Here is a 24,848-nt window from a genome sequence, read left to right as displayed (position 1 = left end):
TAGGTACAATTATACATAGTTTTCACTAGGTGAAAGAGATTGCGCGAGAGTGACATCGCTGTCTGGGATCAGACAACAATCGTAAAACGATACGGGTTTAATCCATCTACTCTATACGGGCAAGCAAGTGTTGAATACAAATTACCTGTTACATAGCTTACAAAATCATGTATCTAAGTAAACGATTTATAGACGCAATAATAATTATTTTGTACGAATTCGGTTTGTTCTGGGCCTATTTAGTTTTATATTGTACTAGCGGACCCGACAGACTGTCTTAACTATGAACATTGATTTCGAATTGGTATAATTAACTAAAAAATATTTCAGAAACAAAGTGTTTATTATTCGAATCCTCTTTGACGATATTTGCAGCACGCATTCTATGTTATGTCAAACGCTATAAGGTTACATCAAAAAGTTTAAATTGTAAAAGCGCTATGCCATTTTCTAATTTTCCTGGAAATTTTCTTAATTTTTTTTCTTTCATACGAAGAATTAGCGAAATCGGTCCAGCCGGTCACGCGTGATGCCGTGACCAAGGGAAATAGGGATTCATTTTTATAAAGATGAGGATGGGCTTGCTATTCGATAAATTTTACCACTCTTCATTAATTAGTAAGACGAAAAGGTAGGGCCACATTAAATAAGCCGAGAATATCTAGTCACGCAGATTAAGTTAAATAAATTTTAATAAGTATAGTAAATACAGTGTAGGTATTACACCTCGTGCGTTCGGTGCATTGACGTAGTGACGCAGCCAGCATCAACAACTGTGTCAATGCCACCTCGGTACTATCTATCGTAATAATTCTTATCGACCTCTTCGATTATCGGAACATAGCCCTCAAAACATTCATTATAATAAGAGGAAAAACTCCTCTCTTGTTTGACCTTAAGGGTCATTACACAATCTTTAAATTAACTGTTAACGAAACTTGTGCGTTAAGACTGGAGTTTATTGTTTTATTTACTGAATTCATTATGTATTATCTTTATATTGCATAATTTACATACATATGTACGCAGAATGCTTCTATATCCGTTTTTGAATTTAGAAAACAAATACATAAGTACTGGTTTATGTATATTGTATAAACAACAATTTCTACAAACCAGCCTTAGTACTATACTATTAATATAGTAGCTTATATTAAAACTAGTTAGTTTTATTGTTTCTTCTTATGTAGTATTAGGCATATAAACAGTGGCGTAATAGCAAGGCAACTTACAGCCGTTTCCATACTATGAAATAAATATAAAACTTATTACGAAAAATAAAACATTTTTAAAACATGTTTTGAATAAAGGGGTACTCAAAAATGACATTTAATAAACTACACTTCAAAGTTTTGCTATTAATCTAGGTGACGCATTGGCTAGACTTTACTCGATCTTCTCTGTTAAATGTTGCCTTTGAAAGGTCTTTGATAAAGCCTTTTAAGTTAATATTTCTTTAAAAGCTTTGTTACCAATATCCACACTTTTCTTACTTTCATGACTTACGCTATTACAAAACCTAGCTAATCTAAAAAGCTTTATAATAATATACTTAATAGTAAGATTTCTATCCGTTATAAAATGGTGTTTGTGACAAGTGCAGGGGTCAGCTTTACTGCCTTACCTTCAAATAGAGATAGGCGGGAGGTTCTAACTACAATATTAAGTTTTCAAACCGCGTTCATTTTAAGGCATCAGTAGTATGTAAGGATTTTGGGAGACCTGTATCGAAATAGGGTGATTGCCAGACTATTATATATATAGTATTTAGAATTTTCTTAAACTAGAAAGTAATAATAAAAATAATTTAAAAGAAAATTTAAAAGCCAGCGTTAAAGGTACAATGCCACAGCTATTATATATTATTACATAGACATAACATTTATTTCGAACGAAACACACATGCATAAAATAATAATAATAATCACAAAAAGAAAAACAAAAAATTGAATAAAATAAAAATAAGGTACATTTTAACTGTGTAATGTGTGTGTGTTGTGTTCCATAGTGTCTAATAATCTAGCTATTATTGTATACTATCCTATCTTTATTGAAAGCTTCTTAAAATATATACATATTGCGACGGTATTTAATGGAATTTACCAAAATTCCGTCGGCTTTGATACGACTCGTCATATTTCAATTAGATAAAATCGTTAGTTGGCAAAGTTACTAAGCACTCAACGGAAATAGCTATCCGTGCGAGTGCATTTTGTACCTATATGTCAAGACTATTTCTGACACGTCGACATAACCCGGTTATAGGCGTATAAATATCTCACACGATGACTATTTATAAAAAATATAGCACAAGATACTTAACTATATTTCTATTAGTATGTTTCGTAAAAAGTAGAAAAGAATCATTCATTAAGAGTATTTGAAACAAATAATTATTAATGTTAGAAAATAATATATTTGGTTAGGACGTGAGTACCTATGTTCTTGAGGGTCTCTGGAGTTCTGACGATACATGATGTACGCTGTGCATGTTTTAATCCACCTTTCATATTTTAATAAAAAATTTGTGACTGTGCCAGCATTGTACTTGCAAATTTTGCAGGTATCCAAAAGCAAAAGGGAATCGCCTGTTATTTAAAAAAACGTTTTATTTTAATTTATGAATTTTAAGATTAATGGCATGGATGAGTTGATTATATATCCCTTGAAAAATATTTCGAAATTCCTGCGTTTTATGTAGAGACCCTAATCACGAATCTCAACTCTAATAATTGTAGATTTTATTATTAGCATAATGTCGGTGTACAAGCAAGATTGGTAAACCATATTTTCCTGCCGAAGAGTACTTGCTGCCTTCGGGGTCTATAGGCGCCAATAGGCAATCGGTAGCCCTATAACAATTTGTATAGATGTACAATGTTAGTACAATATATATGTGGACATGCAAGCTCATTAAAAATGTATTAAAATAATATAAAAAAGGCCCTGATTTCAAGGATCTTTTTCTTACACACAATTAAAAACAAATAAACAAATTAACGATCCCGACAAAAGCCTCCTCCAAACTTCCATTCTGCCCTTACTCGTACCACTCTTGACCAAACTTTGCCTGCAACCAGTTTTATTTCATCTTCCCATCTCTTGTACTGTCCACCTTTGTCCAATTTTTTTGTACCAACTTATAATAGTTTTACTCCACATCTCACCTCAACTTGTCCCTTCAAATACTCTTTGTAATGTCCTCTATCCATGTCGTGTTCCTAATGATAATATTTCTAACCCTATCTTTTGTTTATATTTAGTAAACTTCTCTCCATTGCCTTTGAACTATTAAACCAGTATGAAACATTTTAAGTTACACCAACATCAATTCAAATAAAATTATAACTGTAATTTATGCTTATGTTATGGATCAATGAATATTTACATAAAACTTAAATCACAGTTAATTATACGTTGCTTTGTTTACGATTCCGACAGCAATTTATTTTATCGTCCAAAGCTCTGACCCCCAAAACAAGTTGCAAAATAATTAAAAGGTCTCATACAATGTGTTTAAATGTTATACGTACTAGATTAATGGAATTTTTTACTGTTTGCAATACTTTTTCCTATTTTTATAGGAATATTACGCTCCAGATCAAGAGTGCGTGAAGCTAAAACTATGTTAGTAACAATTTAAAGAACTTGCCGTAGTAATAACTTTAGAGGCAATCTACTGAATATAACAGGCCCGATAACCAACAAATTAATTGGTTTTTCAATCAATCCGATTAATTTAGCATTTTAATATAGATTATGTATTTATCTGATGAATTTGTCTTTTGCCTACACAGAATATCTTAAGCATGAACTGGTCAGTTGATACTGTTTTATATTTATTCCTTAAGTATTTTAAATGATTTGTGTATGTACAAACGAATCAATAACTACAGAATTTGTTAAATAACTTGTTATATTGGTTTTTTATCAAGAATATATTAATGTGAGATGCTTTATTTCACAATACAAAACAAAAGCCCGCACAATGTACTTCGTGAGTTGTGAACCTGTCGTTCTGCAAACGAGTTTCGGTGCCTGCCATACATTTAATGTCATTGCGTAATACTTGGACGAATAATCGTAAGACATTTGGGTTCCGTAAATATTAAACTACTGTAATACTCTTATTTTAGTAGTACAAAACCTGTAAATCTATGAAAAATTAAAAGTTTGTCTTTGAAGTTTTCGGGACCGTTTCAGATAGGAATTCCTTACTGAATATCTTAATCTAATATATAAAATTCTCGTGTCGCGGTGTTTGTGGTTAAACTCCTCTGAAACGGCTCGACCGATTCTCATGAAATTTTGTGTGCATATTGGGTATGTCTGAGAATCGGACATCTATTTTTCATCCCCCTAAATGTTAAGGGTAGTCCAGTCCAGTAATTTTTTTTTCCTTTTTAGATAATATTTTTTTTAAGATACAGCATTAAAAATACTTACAACCCCTAATTTTCACCCCTCTACGATCAACCCCTATTTTTTATTATAAATGATATACATGGCAAAACGACGTTTGCCGGATCAGCTAGTAGTATAGGTATATTAATGGTGACGGAAACTCTTCAGCTCTATACAGATATACAATGTATATGACCTTCTAAACAGTTTCAAACCTCTTATTCCTCATATCAAAAATGTATGCTATCAAAATATTCTAATAACTAAATGTAGAACATAATCAGTAAAACGTTTTTTAGAACGACACCCATAACATTTTTATTTTAAGACAAGATCAAGTGTAGATTGATTTATACAAATTCCATTAACGAAGATCGGAAAAAAGTAAACACTCGCAACACTTCAAAGTACTTTATGAGCAATATCGGAGAAATGTTAGTCGCACGTGTACGGAAGATCCTAGTTTTAAAATTACAATTTGGAGTCGACAATTCTCCACACGTTTTATTACCTTCCATTGTCTGAAAAGTAAATGAAAGTCGGTGGAATCGAAAAATAAAACCCGCCTTCGATTTGACTGAAAAATACATATTGGTCTAGGGTCGGAAATGCCGTCACTGACAATTTGAAATTCGAATTTTAAAGTCTGTATACTTTAAACGATTCATGGATGTATCGTTGGTATTTTTTCCTGAGTTCATTAGTTATCTGTGCAAATAATTTAATACCGCTTTATTTACTGATACATTGTTCGCCGATTTTTATTTTAAATTGGCAACAACCAATGGGTATACAAACAAACCAATCTTGTAGCAAGCTGTCTCTTGTCTGCCCTATTTCCCACGCCCTATTAATCTTGAATTTTTTTACAGTCTCGCTGTTTATGCCTACTGACTTTGGCCATAAATCGTTCGTATGGAGAATCATTCACGTTGGGCTACATCACCGGGTCACAGCGACGGCCTGGAGATATGAACTACCCAAGACCAGGCAGGGTCATTTCAGGTAGGTACATTATTTAAATACTACCTTTTTAATGCCAAACTTGCCAAACAAAACAAAAACAATCAACTGAGACATATCAGTTGATTGTTTTTTTGTTTTTTTTAATCAACATATGACTGACATACATGAAAAGTATTCGTGAAATTGAGAGCAGGCTTTGTAAAACAGGCCGTAAATAAATAAGTAACCGTTTGCCTATATAAGGCTCATTTACTTTATATTTATCATGTAAGCTAAACAGCGCTAAACGCTTTTTTACTTTTATTTCTATATACCATTCAAAAGTTATTTCAATTAGCTATCACTTAGATTTAAAAAAAATGCCAGACAATAACAGGATGCTCTCAATGCGCCAAATTGGAAATTAACTTTTGTGGTAGCTGGAATGTTTTTACTAGAGTTACTGTAATTTAAAAAATAAACATCAACATATGTTTTTTTTCTAAAATACTGTATAAAACACTTCTATCAACAACTTTCGAATAAAACAGCCGCTCATTGAATTAATTTGATAACATAAATTAAAACATTACTTGGCATTCGAAATGCAAATTAAACATGTTTAGTATTTCACGTCTTGTAATTGCAAAGTAACCTGTTTGCGAATTTCATTACGATACATTTTCAAAAATGGAATAAGGTTCAAATTTCAACAATGGTGCCTAATCCGTGTCTATGGTTGTAAATTAATTACGCAATCAAGCTAATTTATATTTTTATTACTTATTGCTTATTTTACTATTTTATATTTATTAATTGTAAATATATTACTTGCCGAATAATGCCGGATATCTTGTAACACACATGATTCAATTCTCCCAATTTTATATAGTAGTTAATTTTACTAGTACAAAGAAGTACAAAATTGTTTTGTAAATTGTAGAACTGAGGCAAGCCAAGCCAAAAAATGATGAAATGAAAGAAACAATGAAAGCCTAGTTGATAATAAGACTATAAAATATCGTCTTCCATCCAAAAATATTTTTATAGTAAATTTAATCTAAAATTCTTATATTATATACTTTAAATTTGTATACAGGTGCAATACCTATGGCCATTGAAGAAGTCAATGAAAAGCTCCTTGGGCCGATGGGACATTCTTTAGACTTCGTAGTGGCCGAAACATTTGGACAGGAAGAAGTCTCTATAAAGCAGGTAAACGAGATGATTTATCTGGTATTTCATCAGTTCTCGAAGGTTCCCTCGAATTCGATAGCTAAGATGTAGCTAAGTATATAAGCTAGCTGGGCGAATAAAGAATAATCGAATGACAAAAAGTATTGTGTACAGTAAAATGTTAAACCTTTAATAGATAGAACACTTTGACGGTTATCAACGCGATTTTATTACAAATCATGTACATAGTGAAAAACCATAATATTGTAGAGAGATGTACAATTATTTAAAATATTTTGCGTTAAAAAAAAAATCAACTCTCCGAGCAAAATAAATTTGGATTTTGATTGTATTGAAAAAATTATCAATTTGGCCAATTTTATTTTTTTACATTCCTTACAGGGGGTTGGGGGGATCGTAATTGTTGCAATCTACGTTGCTATGAAAAATTAAAATAGCTCATTAGCTTACCATTTAGCAGACGTCATAAAAGTTTTATATTATTTGTAATCGCAGGCATTGTTATGTTATAACTTATAAGTTATAACCTTATATACTAAATAGTTATAATATTTATTTTTACCACACAAATATACAGTATGTACAATATTCTTAACCTACATAGTAATAGTGATAGTAATAGTAATTATTAATAAAATTACGAGTAAAACAAATTTAAAAAGTCCCTGTGGCAGTGTACCAAAACTAAATTATATTAAAATATCTTTACATAATTTACCATGTGAATTTGATATAGTGAAACAGATGAAAGCCAAAAGGAAACATTTACAATACTTATTCGTAAAACGATACACGAGTAGTCCATATAAAACATTTTTGCTCACTGGAGCGTAAATTTTATTGGCTCCAGAACAAAGCGGAAGGTTCGCCACTTTATTCTTACGTCATAAAACTAAGAACTCTATATTTATTGCAATAAAAGTACACCCCAACTAATATGACATCTTGGTCGAATTTAATCGGTCCTTCATAAAATATTTTATTGGAAACTAGTCACTGAATTGATTCTATATGCTTTTAATAAGTTTAGTGATTAACGATGTTTTTCATAACGGGACAAACCGCCAAGAGAGAGGAGATTATCTGATGTTAAGTGATAATCACAATGCACGTAGATTTATCTCTTATTGTGTCTGTAATTATATGCGCGGACTTTTAATTGGTATGCTCTTTTGAAGGCTCTATCGAACGCTCGTCGTGGAATTTCCGAAACAGTCCTACGGCAGCTGGGTTACACATAATTACTACGGCAAATAGTGGCAAAAAAACTGTTTAGGTTTTATGTGTAACAAATGTTGCTTGAATTATTTAATAAATATTAATATTAAATCAATTGTTTGAATAGATACGACAAATCACCAGTATTCGTACACAAATTATGTGTTATGGTTTATAAATAAAACAAATCACGTATATTTAATTCTATTATTTAATTACCTGTTATATTTACATTAGCTTTACAAAATCGAAACTGCTATTTGTGTTATGATATATTAGCAAACAAACTCTTCTTCATTCATTTTAAGGAAATATTTTTCTAACAAACTTGATGTATACCATTTGTTTGGCCACGTTTTTGAACAGGTGTGACTTGTATACAAGTACAGGAGTCAAGTCATTCACATCACGCAGCACTCGGCACTCCAGAAATAATTCAACTGAGCAACGCAATGACCCAGTAATGGACGCCATCTTAACGCAGAACGCGTTCAAGCCATTGAAAGAGTATAACTTTAATTCACTTGGACTTTATTTTTATTTAAAATTACTTTCTTATTTCCGTTTCCTTCCGAATACATTACGCGCATCTTTAATAGCATTATCAGATTAATTTTAGGCCAAATCGGAACACGGTTCAATGAATTACAAAACGCACTTTGCGGAACACATGCTGGCTGTAAAGTACACAGTTTCATGATCAAACATTTCAAATAAATAAATGCGATAAGCACGTTTTAATAAGAACTTCCCGTTTAACGCCATTAGAGTGATATATTTCTTTTAATGTCTTGCGTTCAAAGAAACACAAAATAACGTTGAACTCAATGTTAGTTTTTACACACCTTGCTTATAAACTAACGGTAAACATCTTATCATAAAATTAAGATGCAAAACGGGGTGGACGTATTTCATCTAGACATTTCATGTTCATTGGACTATGAACTATGCGACATCTAATATATGCTATACAGACTTAGACAGTGCTGGCCTAGTGACTTCATCCCTGAGGTCGTAGGTTCGATCCCCGGCGGTGCACCAATGGACTTTTTTTCGATGTGCGCATTTAACATTTAGAAGTGGCAATGGGCGGGGCATATAGCAAGATACACAGATAAAAGGTGGACATTAAAGACAACTGTATGGAAAGGATCAAGAGGAAGAAAGAGAAGACCCCGCCAAAAAAAAATGTATAGAAGAAATAGAAGCGGTAGAAGGAAACGAATAGAGAAAGAGTAATAGATTTTTTAATTTGTTTATATCATGATTGTAAATAAAACGGGCTTTATTATTATTATTTTACAATTGCTCGAACGGTCAAGGAAACCTCTTGCCTTATTCCCAAAAAGTCGACGGCGTGTGTCAGCATCAGGAGGCTTGTTTCTTGCCTATTAGATTAATAAATAATCATGAAACAGATACAGAAATCTGAGGCCCAGACCTAAATAGGTGGTATGTATTGTAGCGCCACTGATTTTTTATAGACTAAGACAAAATAGTATTAATCACTGTCAAACATCAATGGAATTGATAGCCATATATCGCTATCCTATAGGAAAGACGAATTAGTTCCATAATCGTACATCTTAGCAAAACTCCTAATAAAGATATGAAATAACGCCTTTCACATCAAGCTTCAAACGTACTAAATCCAATAATAAATTGCTATATGTATACTATAATTAATACGCGTTAGATATTAGGTAATCTGTCTTCGAAGCCTGCTTGTGATGGCTATTCATTACAGAGGAAACGGCAACAGACAGTTGAATAATAGCTGTAGTAATTTGCAATTTAAGACACAACAACCTACGCCTATTTTTTGCTTATATGTTCGACTTATATGGCTAATTATAATTACACTTCTAAGAAACTATTCGGTGTGAAGGAAGGTTCCTCCTACGTCCCTACACTCGCAGGCCGCGTGCTTAATGTCGCGACAGTGATGCCAGCTCCAACAGAATGTATCCCCGAGGACCAACGTCATATAACCAAATTAAATCTCGATTAAAACCCCTGTAGATAATTTAAAACAGGATTCAAAACGAAGGAGGAGGCTATCAATACAAGGTGTATTTTTGTGTATATTCGAGCATAGATCCTACGTGATCCAAATGATTCAAATTTCCAACGAATAGGACAATTAATAGTTTTTAGGAAATTAACTGAAATGTCAATTGAAAAATCCAAAACTCACCCTCCGCGTCGTGATTAGTCGGTTATATTTAACGTAAATCGATAAATGAAAATTCTTAAGGTCCTGCAAGAAAAGAGCGTACCAATTCTTAAAAGACGGCAACGCAAACTTCTGGCATTGTGAGTGTCCATGGGCGGTGATGCATCCTGTCCGTTTGCACCCTATTCTATATTTTTTTATAAATTATTTGTTATCCGTCTGTTATCAATGGACGAACCATTTATCAATTCATTGTGTTCTAGGTTGCAGCTCTATGGGCAGCTAATGTATCGGCCTTCATCGGTCCGCAAGAGACGTGTGTACATGAGGGACGAATGGCAGCAGCTTTCAACCTACCCATGATTAGCTATGTATGTTATTTTGACAAGTGTTATATATATCAAGGTGTTACTTCTAGGCCAAAGTACTTGTATTTATTTATTCAAGTTTATCACATCATACATAATACTATATCTACGGTATATGTTACAAATTCTTTTATCTAATATATATGGCAATTTTTATAAACATAAATGTTTAAAAAAAAAAAAAAATAACATAAATTTTTGTTAAGCAAAACAGCGGATTAGGTATGAGATAGGCAATTAACAATGCTTTCTTAAAAATTTAACAGGCCACTACCGTATATATCCATAATACCTTTATGTGATATGGGTGGAATTCTCTACATTTTTCTCGGAAAATATATACATATTTCTGGGAAACGAATAGTCAAATCAATTTCTTTTACAAAAATCAAATAAGTTTTGAGATAGGGAAAACCACGCCTTTTTCTGATGACAGGTATATTTAGTTATAGACAGAATTTGATAATAATAAACTTCAATAGACGACTATAATAATCTAAAGAAAGCTTATTTAATAAGTTATCATAAATTTTCTTAATCCTTCAATTGATCTAAAGTTATGGACTATAAATAAGAAAACAGTCTTATATCTTTCTTTTCGAAACGCCTTTTAAAAACCCAGCAGTTAAACTAACAAGAATGATAACATCATACATCTATGATTTATATTTATCATTTATATAGGACTAGCGCTCAGTCCCGGCGTGGCACGGTAGAATTTGATTAAATATGAAATAATCATACGGTATCTCTGGACTTTTATGTAGATATTGAGGTTTTCTATAAATCTATACATCACTTTGCTCCATTTTTCATACTTTCCGCAGCGCACGCGATATAGGGATTTTTATTGGTGTTTTTTTCACATTTTGGGTTACCATATCAAAGTTGTCATAAGTATTCTTAAATTTTTGAAAACATTCTACAGCCCATGTTCATCAGGAATAATGCAGGATTCTAATTGTGAGAGAATTATTCAAATCCGTCCAGTAGTTTTGGAGCCTGTTTAATTCAAACAAACCATCAATTTCTTCTTCTTCTTTTCTTCGTAGAAACAAAATAAGAGAAATACCTTATTATTGTTAAAGTATGCCATTCTAGAATCGACTTAAAACTTTTAAAAATCGGTCCAGCCGTTTAGGAGCAGTTTACTTATAACACACGGATAGAAGATTTACGCACGGATAAATAATTAAATTATTATGGTTTACTTTCGAACGTTCTATATTGACAGAACTATCATTCAAACTAGTACATCAAAGAAGCCATACATATTATTATATAAAGAACTGAAGATGACATACTATAAATACTCAAACATTAGTAAAGAGGTCATTGAACCATGGAAAATGTCATCAGTTCCAGCGTCAATCTTTTGCTTTTGTTACAATTTTTGAATATTCCAAACGCGTGTTTTCTAGATGTACGAGTATTTCTATGGTATCTATACTATCTATACTAATATTATAAAGAGGAAAGGTTTGATTTTTTGTTTGTTTGAAATGAATAGGCTCCGAAACTACTGGACCGATTTCAAAAATCTATCACCGTTGGCAAGCTACACTATTCCCGAGTGACATAGGCTATGTTTCATTTTCAAAGAAATTAGGTATTCTTACTAAAACTTGAATAATCTAACCCAAGGTGTAAAAAAATAAAAAAAAACTTCCTTCAATCGTGTGCGCTGCGAAAACTATTAATGATAGAACAAAATGATGTATTACAATTTTTTAGGACACATCACTATCTATAAAAATTATCGCGACAGCATGTCTCTATCTTTTATAGTTACGTCACAATAAGCGTCCTTTTATTAATAAAATACCAACGCTAGAAAAGGCTCTTTATTCGTACCTAGGTATTGATCGTTATCAAAATAATTACAAACGTTTCACATAAGCTACAATTAATTGGCATACCCACCAAAAAAGCATGGTGGATTGGTGTACTGCTGCCTTTTCTCTTGATTAGTTTACTACTATGTAATATAACAAAATCTTAGCCACAGCAACGCTTGGCCGAGTCTACTAGTATTTTATAAAATAACAAGGAGGGGTTACTAATGTGCTTAACGCTCACGGATTACTAGCTCGGGAAATCTGATTATACTTAATCATGTTATTCCTGGAGCTTTTAACTTAAAATATATTGGTCGTGTATTTTAGTAATCCACGCGCACGTCGTGGATCAGAGTTTAATTATTATAAATAATTCTATTTAGAATGCTGAATTTCTTCATATAATTTTTGTATTCATTAATACTTAGCACATACAAGTGGCATTAAAAATAAAAGAGCAAGGAAACATATTTTTTATGTAATCTGTAAACATCCAAATATGAAGATATCGTGATTTATTTCTGTTATTGTATTGTCTCACATATTGTCATCATGTCAAGTGTAAATTATTGTAGTGAAAACTTTGGCATCGTTGTGATTTAAAAGTCGATGAAACGAAAAAGCGATAGTAAAAAGACACTCATAAATTCATAAGATTTAACGTGGAAGAAAATAAGATAAAAAGTATTATACAGTGTATAAACTTTAGTATCGACTTTCAAACTTTAATTATTTTAGTTTTTATAAAAATTAAAGATTAATTTGAACTTATATTAAAAGTACATTTGTCTCATTATCTTGAAACCAAACTTTTTGAAGGGGTCACTTCTACCACGTGTGAATTGTACACATGTTTTTTTATTTCTTTTACAGTACTGTCGAGACGTAGCGAGCTCCAACAAACGGGTATACTCAACTTTCGCGAGAACAAAACCTTCGGACATCGACATATCCCGCTCCGTGGTTGCAGTGCTCACGCATTTTAATTTCATGCATGTAAAAGTTATATCTTTTCTATTTATCTTTAAGATTAATAATAAATATATACCTCTGTGTGGTTAAAATTTTGAGCTCGATCTCCGGGAAACTACAAAAATAACTTGACATTTTACGATTTCATATCTTTTAATTTGTACCATAGTATATATTATATAACACTTCATAATATTTTATCCTTTATAATTTTTAATAAGCTCACTATAGAACTTAATCGAAATTTCGAAGCCTTTCACCGTTCTTCATATATAATTATGATGTTTATATAGCATAAGAGATAAATTTATGAATAATAATTACGATTATAAGCCGAAATAAAATAACAATTTTTATTCAGATAGCGGTCGTCTACCTAAAGGCGCCAAATCATGACTTTTCGCGCCTGGCCCACGCGATAATAACAGCAGCGAATGAGGAGAAAATCGCCATCCGAACTGTACAAGTGTATCGACAGCCTTATTATTACGAAAATAGGCGAGAGAACTTCTCACGAAACCCATTCTTGGACATCGTCCGCGAGACATACAAGGACACAAGAAGTAAGTAAAATTTTATGCAAAAGTTGTTGTAAACAAAATAAGAATTGTAATTGAAAAAAAAACAATAAAAAATATTAGCTTTGTTGTGAAATTAACTATCAAGTTTGTTTTGGAAGAGGTGGGAACCCTGAAACAGGTATTTTGACGTGACAACGTCTTATAATTCGATGGAGCCGGCTGCACGCACGAAAAAACATGAGTCATGCGGCGTTACCTCGCTCTGAGGCGTTCCATTTAAAATTGACATAATTGTATTTATGCGTACAAATAAATGTAACTTGATCCATACAAAATACCTATCAAACAAATAAATTTTTTTTTTTTTTTTTGATAAATGGAACCATCCCATCAATATTTTTTTATGACGTTGTCACGTTCAACTATCGTCAGTAAACCGACTTTACAGACAACCGATTTTTTTACTTAAAAGGGTTTCCAAATCTTATACATTGTAATGCATTTGTTGTAATGATTCATTAATTTTCTCCTTTTTCTTTCTATAAAATTGTGTGACAGTATCTATAGTTTCTTAAGTATCGAGTAAACTATATGAAAGTTCTGTGCAATAACATCAACTGTTTGCAGCACGAACGCATAGGTTTTGCATGCATTATAAGTTCTGCAGTGAACAGTGTTGGCCTTGTGGCTTCAATGCGACTCATCCCTGAGATCGTAGGTTCGAACCTCGGCAGTCCACCAATGATTTTACTGTCAATGTGCGCATGAAACGCTCGTATGTTGAAGGAAAACATCGTGAGGTAACCTGTCTTAAATGCAAAAAGTCGACGATGTATGTCAGGAACAGAAGGTTGAACTCCTTGTCTATTAAAAAAAAATGATCACAAAACAGATACAGAAATCAGAAGCCCAGAGATAAAAGGTTGTAGCGTCAGTGTTTTGTTTCATTAAGTTTTTTTAATTACATTATCAAGTTTCATAAACACATATCGACAAATAATGTTTTTCAAATGTAATACATTTTGAAGAAGGGCCTTCAGGTAGAATACAAACTAAATTTTGTTACAGTTTACGTCTCAATTGGTTACTATCATGATCACATCGGGTTAATGTTGGCTTTGGACAGTATGAAGTTATTAGACGCTGGTAAGAAACTTCGTAATCAATTTTAATCGTTATCGTTATTGATAAAATATGTCCTTCCTACACACACAATCACATCTTCAAAAAATTTAATAAAACCCATGTCAAACTTATAGTAAATATGATCAGCGTTATTTATAATTAGACCAGCTCTCATCAGGTCCATATCTGTGCGCGTGCGCATTTTTATTACGTTTAAATCTTTTATTTCCGTAATAAAACCGTAGATTAGCGAGTTTTCCGACACCACGTCAAAAAAATCGGTCATTCACCTATAAAAACTAATCCATCGTTGAAATTTCGAATATTGTTTTACCTCCTTAAAAATTATAACTCGGCGACTACGTGGGTCCTACTAATTATACATTAGGTACGTCAACGTTGCAGTAAATCCTTAAAAATTATAAAATTAGGTCCTCTAGTCGCGTCTGTCTGTACGTACTTGATAAACTCAAAAACTATCAAACGAAATTGGTTACACAGTGTACAGTTTTCACCAGTGTTCAGTTTCTTAGATAGATTCCTGACAAAGGTTTTAGTGTAAAATTTAGTTTTATGACGGTAACTTTATACGGTAACTCTTGAAGAAGACGCAAAAAATGTTACGTTCTTCTTTATAATCTTCATTACTTACGATCGTATCTTCAAAAGCCCTAACCGTTACGACGACTTGCTGTCTCCACACCACTCTATCCTCAGCTTGTCTCAGTGCATTAGGGAAGTTGAATCATCATCCCATAATTCTCTTAATTTGATCAGCCCAACGAGTGTACGATCGACCCCGACTTCTCCTGCCATCACTCTTCTATACCATTACCAGCTTGTCGAGTCTATACCGTTCTGACCTGGCCAAAGTAGTTTATCACCCGTTTGTAAATGATAGTTGACAGTCTTATGGTGATCTTTAGTTGGTTGAAAATGGACTTATTGGTTATTTTTGCTTAGTTGTCTTTTTCGGTCCGCTACACGAATGGACTAGGAATCCGTACGAAAATATGGAAAACACTAAAGTTCTGACGAGTCTGCTCTTTAGCTTACGCGTTCATTAAATGTATGTAAATACATTTATTGTAGCATTAAGCCTACAAAGTACAATATCTTCTTTTTATTTATTTTACAGAATAAAATCATAATATGTTACATTAGAAAACCGCTGTGGTTTGTTTGTATAAATGTAACCATAGCAGACTAGTTTAGGAACACGACAAATGCATATATTTTTTTTTATCTACTTTTTGTCGAGTTAAGTCGCTCAAGACGAGATTGTTACTTGAGATACGAATTAGAGTATGGACCTAAGAGATTTTGATTTTTTTGAAGTATATGATGTGCTTAGATTGAAATGAGGTCTATAAATAAATAACTCAGTGAAAAATTACGTAAACATTATTCATAAAACGTTCATTTTGTTTACAAAGAAACCGGCTGCTGTTTGCGAAAATGATAACGTTTATTAAATTGGTTAAGTTCGGAAGCTTGGTGGAATAAATAAATTTTGTTAGCTTTAGATTTTAATCAACACCTTTTTATAAATAATGCGCCGGATAAAGTATTATTTATGTATTTACTACGTTCTTTTTCACGACAAATTATAACATTTAAGTAATAATGGCAACGGGCAAATATTGTTTTCAAGCAATCTTTTCCAAGGCCAATCTTTTATAGGTAAAAATATAATAAAATTCAACAAGAACTACATAATATATTTATACTAAAACATAAAGAAAACAAAACATACATCTTAATCTGTAAAAGACACACGAATAATTGATAAAATTAATAGTGATAATTTACAAATTGTGTTAGGGATATGATGTTGACAAGTATTACTTGCATAGTAGAGAATAAAAAGGAAGAGACAAAAAGTGAATCCCAGCGGCTTATTGCGGAGAGCCTATAGAATTCGCCGAGAAAGAGTCTTGTGATGTCATTTCATGGATATATCTCTCGGTCAAGCGTAGGCTTATAGCTATGAGCACGCATGAATTTAGAATTATTCAGTTCCTTCAACAAAATATGAAATGGTTAATTGCTTAATATAGTATATAACAGTTCCGTTCCCAGAAAATTAATAATTACGGCTTTATAGGTGTAAAGAGGCTAAATAATATCACAGAAAGGTAACTAATGCCTTATTAGGGACTGAAGTATAGTCCATAGGTTTTGACTGACTGGAAATTAATACTTATATATACTGACTGGTGTTAACATTTTTGTTTAAAAAGTTTATTAAAAAAATAAATACGCTTTAATACTGGCTGGTACTAGCCTTTTTTTAAAAAAAAAGGTTTACAAAAAATGAATACGTTAAATACTGGCTGGAATATTTTCTTTGAAAGTTTTATCAAAAAATTCATACGATTAAATACTGGCTGGTATTAAACCTTTTTGTTTGAAAGGTTTATACAAAACATACGTTTGAATACTGGCTGGAATATTTTCTTTGAAAGTTTTATAAAAAATACATACTTTTAAATACTGGCTGTTGTTGTTAACCTTTTTGCTTGAAAGGTTTATAAAAAAAAACGTTTGTATACTGGCTTGTGTTACTTTTTTGTTTGAAAGCTTTATTCAAAACATGTTTTAGGCGAATACGCAGCGATCGGAGTAGATGTCGAAAAATACGAGTCAGAAGAGGCCATTCGTTATCTCGCGGGTCCGTTGTTGAAGGAACCCAGTGCGAGGACGATTAAGGCTTTCCGGTCTTATCTCGCTGTGGCACCTTCGCCTGCGCCCTCGTACCCAGTCTTCTCTATGGAAGTGAATAAGCGTCTACAGATGCCGCCTTTCAATTTCGTTAATCCCTTATTGGCTTTGGGAGGAGGCAAAGTGGTGAGTACAATGGAATTACTAATTTAGTACGTACGTAAGAATCGTTTTACAAACAGTTTTAATTATGTTTCAACTTAATACTTATGAATTAGCAACTTGTTAATCACGCATTTCCATGTGCCCTTTACTCTTGATAAAATACAATTGTTTTCACACGATAATAGGTATATTAAAGAAAAAAATGTCAGTAAAATGTGCATCATTAAGAGTTAAAGGTTCATTATGCCATTTAATGATTTAAACAACTTTATACTACAGTCAAAACCGTTTATAACGACATCGTTTACAACAACCTATCGGTTATTACAACCAGATTTTATGGTCCCGTCCGAATCCCTAGTAAACTATTCAGTAAACAAACCGCTTATAACAACATCGGATACAGCGACATATCGCTTACAACGACGAAATGTTATCGATATTTATCGGCTATAACGACCAACCGCTTCTTGTCTCAGCAAACGAAACAATACAAACGATTTTAAATCTTATTTATAAGCATTGAATGCATATTTAGGCAAATTATTACCTACGCACTTTCTCCCAACGAACAGTTTCAGCCAACAACGACTTCCGAGGCTGTAATAATTTTGCAAAAATTTGTTGCCTTTAACAAACAGTTTGATACTAGTGATACTCATACCTTGAGGAGTATGAAACGTAAAATGCAAAAAATATTTGAGACTGGGCTAAAAAAAACAGACCAAAATGACTGATTACTTTTGTACCTAATTATTTCGTAATAAATATTATTTGTTTCTTTTTTGACTCGTTTACATATTATAATATTAACATACCATATTATAACCCATACCTACCTATTCTAGATAGATAACTATGATAATATAACTGTGTACATACATATGTACTGTACTTGTGTATATGACATTGCTTATAACGACTATCGGATATAACGTCGGCAACTATACGGTCCCTTCAATGTCGTTATAAACGGTTTTGACTGTAGATTCAATCAGTAAAAAACTTTTGACAGTCTTAAATCCTTAATTGAACTGAATTTCGTAGGTGTGTTTCACCGTTCTTTTCACACCTTTAATGCACGAATTTTCACATAAAGTTATTTCCAAGCAATTATTATATTTATTTATAAATTACATATATAAATATACTTTGCACTAATAATAATAATATCTTATTTGCAAGAATATGGTACAAAAATGTTATGGTGGTACAATCTAAAGTTCGTTTATTCAGCCACAAATAAAAAGTACGTCGATGAATGGGTTTGTGTGTTATACGCGCAATATAATAATTATATGGTATATATATTGTTGCTAGTATACAAGTTTTAAATATGTTCGACGTCCTGGTGGACAAAAAAACTGTGTCCAGTATACGTTTCCACACTATTGTGGATTTTTTTTCAGTAGTTTTTTTTGAAAGTAGATCTTAAATATTACCATAAGAGATACTTCACTTCTTAACGATCAAATCTTCGTACTTGTACACAATTATGTCTATACCGTATCTAATTAATGAGTTACGCATGGTAAGTGTTGATCAATAGAGTGCGTTGTGTTATCAGTTACTGGAACCGGAAGTCTGTTAATGATAACTACTGCCCCAAATACCTAAATTAAACGGCTATTACGGTAATTTGCGTATGTTTATGTCATTAGAACTGTGTTTTACGAGTGGAGTTAATTAGCACTTTTTTTTAATTTAGCTTATTTATAAAATATATAACACTTATTATAAATCTGAATGAACTAATAAACTTACTTGGGTCATGGCCTCAAATGTCTTCCGAAATTTTAACCAATATTAAAATTCTCTTACATTCTCATATTATCTTCATCAAATGTTTGAATCCCATAATGCTAGGATACAGCATATTCTGCGACGGCGATCAGCCTTCCGTGGTTTCCTGACAATAATTTTTTCTCAAAGAATCGTATCCATGACGGGTTAAAAGGTATGTTGTTAGTGGTTAACTAAGAAAGTGATACACTTTATAAATTTACTGAACTGAACGTTTTGTCATAATAAGATTATTGCAATACTAATAGGGCTATTAAAAATAGGACTTAATGGTAGAATGGTAAAAATTATTTATTTATTGTATTTTTAATTCTAAATCAGAAATAAAAGTTCCAGAAACAAAAAAAAATATTGGGCTAGCTAGCCTTATCACTTAGAAGATTAAAAAATAATTTTCGACCTATTCTCAAACCTACCGAATACATTTTAAAGGAGCTCGGTTAACACAGTAACACAAGAATTTTATATATTTAGATTAATTATTAATTGATTTTTTTTATATAGATACCAGTAGAAGCAGCCTGGTTGCACGATGCTGTGTGGTTATATGCTCGCGCCTTGGTGACTGCTCTTAGAACTGGCGAAAGTCCACGAGATGGCCGTGCTTTAGCTGCTTACATGAGGAATACCACATACAAGAGTGTTATGGGGTATGTAATATATGTATTGGGTACCTTCATTATGAGAAAGGCCGGGTAACAGCCGGATGGGTGAAGGTTGCGCACTCTAAGGTAAAGTTATTCTTTGCAGTATATAGATTAACCTTTCAGTGAATTGCAGGAACTGGTACATAATTTTTTGAAGTTATACTTCTTTAGGCGGGTTATGTATAATTGATGAGACTAAAATTTTACCACTTTTGTAGTTTATTCGTTACAAACATACAATATCCTACCTATTATAATATAGTATTATATAGTAATAATAGCTGACCCGTCAAACGTCGTTTTGCCATGTATATTATTTCTAGGAAATATTTTTTTAGTTCAATAAAAATAACTATCTACTATAATAAAAATAGGGGTTGATCGTAGAGAAGTGAAAATGAAGGGTTGTATGTATTTTTGTAACATAAAAAAAATAAAAAAATAAATGTTTTTCCAAAAAATCACTTTTGTTTGAAAGATAGATAGTAACTGATTCTCAGACTTACTGAATATGCAAAAAAAATAAGAACATAACATAAGAATCGGTCGACCCGTTTCGGAGGAGTATGGGAACGAACATTGTGATACGAGAATTTTATATATATAGAGATAGAATACTTATAGGCTCCCATAGCAGAATAGTTTCTTGTTTGAGTATTTATTTGTATACAAAATTTTGTATGTATTAATGCAGACTGATTCTAACCCGGTCAGGTTCAAGAATTCGATGTTCGGACATCGCGCCTCGAATTTTAAATATTTTCAAACAATAGACGTTTGAATCGAATATTTAATCGATTATTGAAATCAATAAGTTATTTTTAGTAATTTCTATCAATATTGAGTCGACTTGCCGTCGTCCACGTAGTGTCAAATAGTTTAGTGGTTCTACTAAAACCTATTTATTTAGTTTCTTAGCGATATGAGAGAATGAAACAATTAATAGACATATTAGGTCTAAGATTTGTGTATACGTAGGTAAGGGGGTGTTACAGGCTGTATAGATATTAATCAAATAATTCAAAGAAAAACATAGAGACAACTTAAGATTGAAGGAATATAATATGATAAGAAGGAAAAATGGTACAGACTTGTGAAAGAAGATGCCGCTCCAACCTAAAGATGATCTTCATCAGTCTAATCACTACCAGGTCCGAAAGACTCAGAGGCTAACGTAAAGAAGTTGTATATAGACTAAATGTGGGGATAACTTTATTGGCGCTATTCAGTTATGACGTCATTTTAGTCATTTTTAGGCGAAGATAGTTTTCCTTTAAACTTATAACGAAAATAAGTTAATTTAATGAAATTAAATGTAATTTTATTGATTACAATCAAGTAAACAGTATTTACAATTTTCTTCTAATCTACAAAGTAATAATAAAAAATATTTTAAAAAAATCAAACAAATCAAAAAAAAAAGTTAGGTCCCTGTGGCAGTGAACCTTTTATTTTTTTTTATAATTTTTATTATTAATTTGTAGGTTAAGAAAATTGTTAATATAATTATGCATATGTATACTTTCTATATCTTATGATTATATAACCTAACGTAAAAAACAAATCTTGACCAACAAACACAATGAAATTTCTATACATATCAATTAACGTACAAAAATGTTAGCAAAATTATTCAGTCAATCTTTTTTTAATGTATTTTTAAGAATTTTTAAGCGTCTGTGAAAATAAATAAAACATTGCGTAAACCTACAACCATATTGTTACGCATCTCATTTGCACTAATTACTATTCGTAAAGTGTTTTTCTGTTAAACTGTTCTAGTATCGGTCTCCCACTCGTAAATTTCTTTCTTTGTAACGACACTGGAGTAATTTAAATGCATAGCATGTAAAACGGTGTCTTCCGTCCGCTAACTTCTTTGTAGATTTACAATTATTGTATATTATATAATACTATACCGAATTTTGTCTAAAGCCAAATATCTAAAAAGCCAAAAATCTAAATTCATGTAAGAAGAGAAAATAATCCTTCGTTTATAAGGGATGCAACGGTCCTGACAAACGATCTCTTCCAGGCAACCGTAGTAAGGAAAAAAAACGAATAAAAAGAAATATGATGGGTAATGTGCAAGAATTGCATAAGCAAATCTCATAAAAAAAATTGTAGAATCACTTTAATCCAAAATAATACAAGAAATGTAATAAAAGAAACTATATTACAAAAGGATAAGAAATGCAAGAATTACAAAAGTCAATATTGAGCAGGATAGGATATGGTTAAGAAATGTTTATGAAGAAGAGTTTTAACATCTTTAGGCAGGTAGCTAATCGTATGGAGTCGGGCAGCCTATTCCACAACTTAATGGCGGAGATCGTAAACGAATTGCCTAAAATGATTACTATGTTTTAATTTTTATCTTCAATCTAATGAAGGTTCTAAATACTATCAATCTACATGTTCACCCGCGCAGAATTTACAGTAGTCTCAGATCATGATCTACCCACCATGATTTGAAAAGTTTCCTGTAACAACCTAGAAATACGTAATGCACGATCTAATAGAAATAATTCGGTAGCAATTAAATTACCTATATTTTAGGTACAGCGTTCACATGGATGAGAACGGCGACGCAGAGGGCAACTACACTCTACTTTCAGTAGATCCTACGAAGCCTCCAGGGCTCTATCCACTTGGCGTCTTCCACAAAATGTCTCCGGTAAGTGTTTATTTGTTAAATTGGATACTAGAGAGTACTGGTGCGATTGTTTATCTGTATTTGACATAATTAAATCTCTTGCTATGTACTATTTATTTAGTATTAAACTATGCCATTATGACTGAATGAACGCAACGCAAATCCTAACTATGAAGCGTGATGCGTGATAAAACAAATTTATTTGCATATTTTAGAAAACGTCAAATATTTATGTTTATACTAAAATTCATGACTAAAAGCCCTATAAATTTTCATTTATTACGTGTTTGAAAGATTTGAACCAGTTTCCTTAAATTTTAATCTAAATATATAATATATCTCAATACATTGCAACGTAACAAATTATCTAATAATATTAAATATAAACATAAACTAATAATAATAAAATAATATACATTGAAATAAATAACTAAACTTAACATAAACTAAAATATATCATTAAAAGGAGTCCCTTTAGGCAAGGTTCCGAAGATACTGGCAGCGTTCCCCCTTTGAATTGCTAGACTAATTCTTTGACCGAGGTAGCTGCCAGATCTTCGGTCTCCTGTGATGTCGACTAACCTTTTTGAAATATCTTTAAAAAGCCTTAAAGCGCTAGGACAAATTATTAAATATTTATTTACTTATTAAAGTTCACCAAAACAAATATGATAATATATCTACAATATACATATATAAGCTATCTTTTCCAAAAACATAATAATACAAATATTATTTTTCAGATTTTAGATTGCTATTGTAAAGCAAAAAATTACTTAACAATGCTTTTTTAATTTGCTACCGAATACGTCAAGATCTGGATAAGTAGTGTTTATTATGTTATATTATAAATATAATCTTAATTCCCTTCGCTCGATCAGTTGTACACATGTTTACTATTAATCTTCACTGAAATTATGTAAACCTCGAAACTGTGTTATGTAAGCAATATATGTACATATTATGTTGATGTGAAACATATTATTAGGGCAGTCAAACAAACACTAATAATAAATATTTATATATGTCAAAGGTTATAGAAATTAATTAAATGTTCTATTAAAGTATTTGTAGATGTAATAGAAAGAAAAAAATAAAAGATTTTTCATTATTCTCGAATGTACGCAATGTTTAATCGTCGATCCCTTAAAACAAATATTTGTGGGAATGTGCGAAATGGACATTCTTTCCTCTGGAATTTCGCCTATTCAAAGCTGTGTTAAAAATTTCACCGTTATTTAATTTTATTATTTCATATAAGCGAAGTGCTTTTGGTGCTTTCAATATATACGTTGATGAGTTTGAAACAACACAGATATCTTAATATATATAAATCTCGTGTCACAATGTTTGTCCTCAATGGACTCCTAAACTACCGAACCGATATCAATCAAATTTGCACACCGTGTGTAGTTTGATCCAACTTAAAAGATAGGGTAGGGATAGTTTAAATCTCAAATTATAGTCGCAATTTTAATTTATTGCAAAATATTTGTTTATTATTTGATACAATTCTAACAGATGGCGCTGTGTTAAAATTATCAACGTTTCACATAAGCTGTCATCTACCTTTCACATAAGTTCTCCTACCGTTTCCCTTGAATAGTTTACTACTATGTAATATAACAGAAACTTTAGCCACAGCAACGCTTGGCCGAGTCTGCTAGTATATCTATAAACTGAGGCTTAACTAGTCTGTCAATCGTTCGAAACACAGCTGTGCAGCAATGTATTTGTAAAATAATGTGAGGAAACCGGCATACCTAAGAACCAAATATCGACGGCGTGTGTCAGGCACGGAAGGGTGATCACCTTCTTGACTATAAGAAAAAACAAAAAGTCACGAAACAGATACAGAAATGTGAGGTTCTAGCCCCACTAGTTATGTTTGATTAACATAATAGTTTAAAGACTGTTAATGACTTTATATCGATCACTTTACAAACACAATATACAAATACATAAAAAATATAAGTTTTGGCCTAATTTTAAAAGAATTCGCGCCATTTTTATGGCATTAAACGAAAATGAATTATCTATGGTAGCTCGCATTGGCATATGTGTTGGCTGATTCGGCGCTATTGATACTTTGTATTAAATTTCGTGGAAATATCTTTATTATTTAAATTTGGAAGACGAGAACGTGGCA

At 31.9% G+C, this 24,848-nt stretch overlaps 1 protein-coding gene across 1 annotated transcript in view; it reads left to right on the top strand.

The window, feature by feature from the left end:
* LOC125053198 (guanylate cyclase 32E) overlaps positions 1 to 24,848 on the top strand; it is a 52,426-nt gene that overhangs the window by 2,652 nt on the left and 24,926 nt on the right. The window contains exons 2-10 of the mRNA XM_047654444.1: positions 5,277 to 5,409; positions 6,449 to 6,564; positions 10,204 to 10,311; positions 13,020 to 13,142; positions 13,480 to 13,681; positions 14,708 to 14,785; positions 17,370 to 17,614; positions 19,901 to 20,046; positions 22,603 to 22,720. Of these exons, the coding sequence (XP_047510400.1) occupies positions 5,277 to 5,409; positions 6,449 to 6,564; positions 10,204 to 10,311; positions 13,020 to 13,142; positions 13,480 to 13,681; positions 14,708 to 14,785; positions 17,370 to 17,614; positions 19,901 to 20,046; positions 22,603 to 22,720 (1,269 nt within the window). The remainder of the gene's footprint in view (positions 1 to 5,276; positions 5,410 to 6,448; positions 6,565 to 10,203; positions 10,312 to 13,019; positions 13,143 to 13,479; positions 13,682 to 14,707; positions 14,786 to 17,369; positions 17,615 to 19,900; positions 20,047 to 22,602; positions 22,721 to 24,848) is intronic.

Source organism: Pieris napi, chromosome 10, assembly GCF_905475465.1.
Source record: "Pieris napi chromosome 10, ilPieNapi1.2, whole genome shotgun sequence".
Classification (NCBI taxonomy): Eukaryota; Metazoa; Arthropoda; class Insecta; order Lepidoptera; family Pieridae; genus Pieris; species Pieris napi.
The sequence above is the reverse complement of the archived record's forward strand: the minus strand, read 5'-3'. Positions and strand labels throughout refer to the sequence as shown.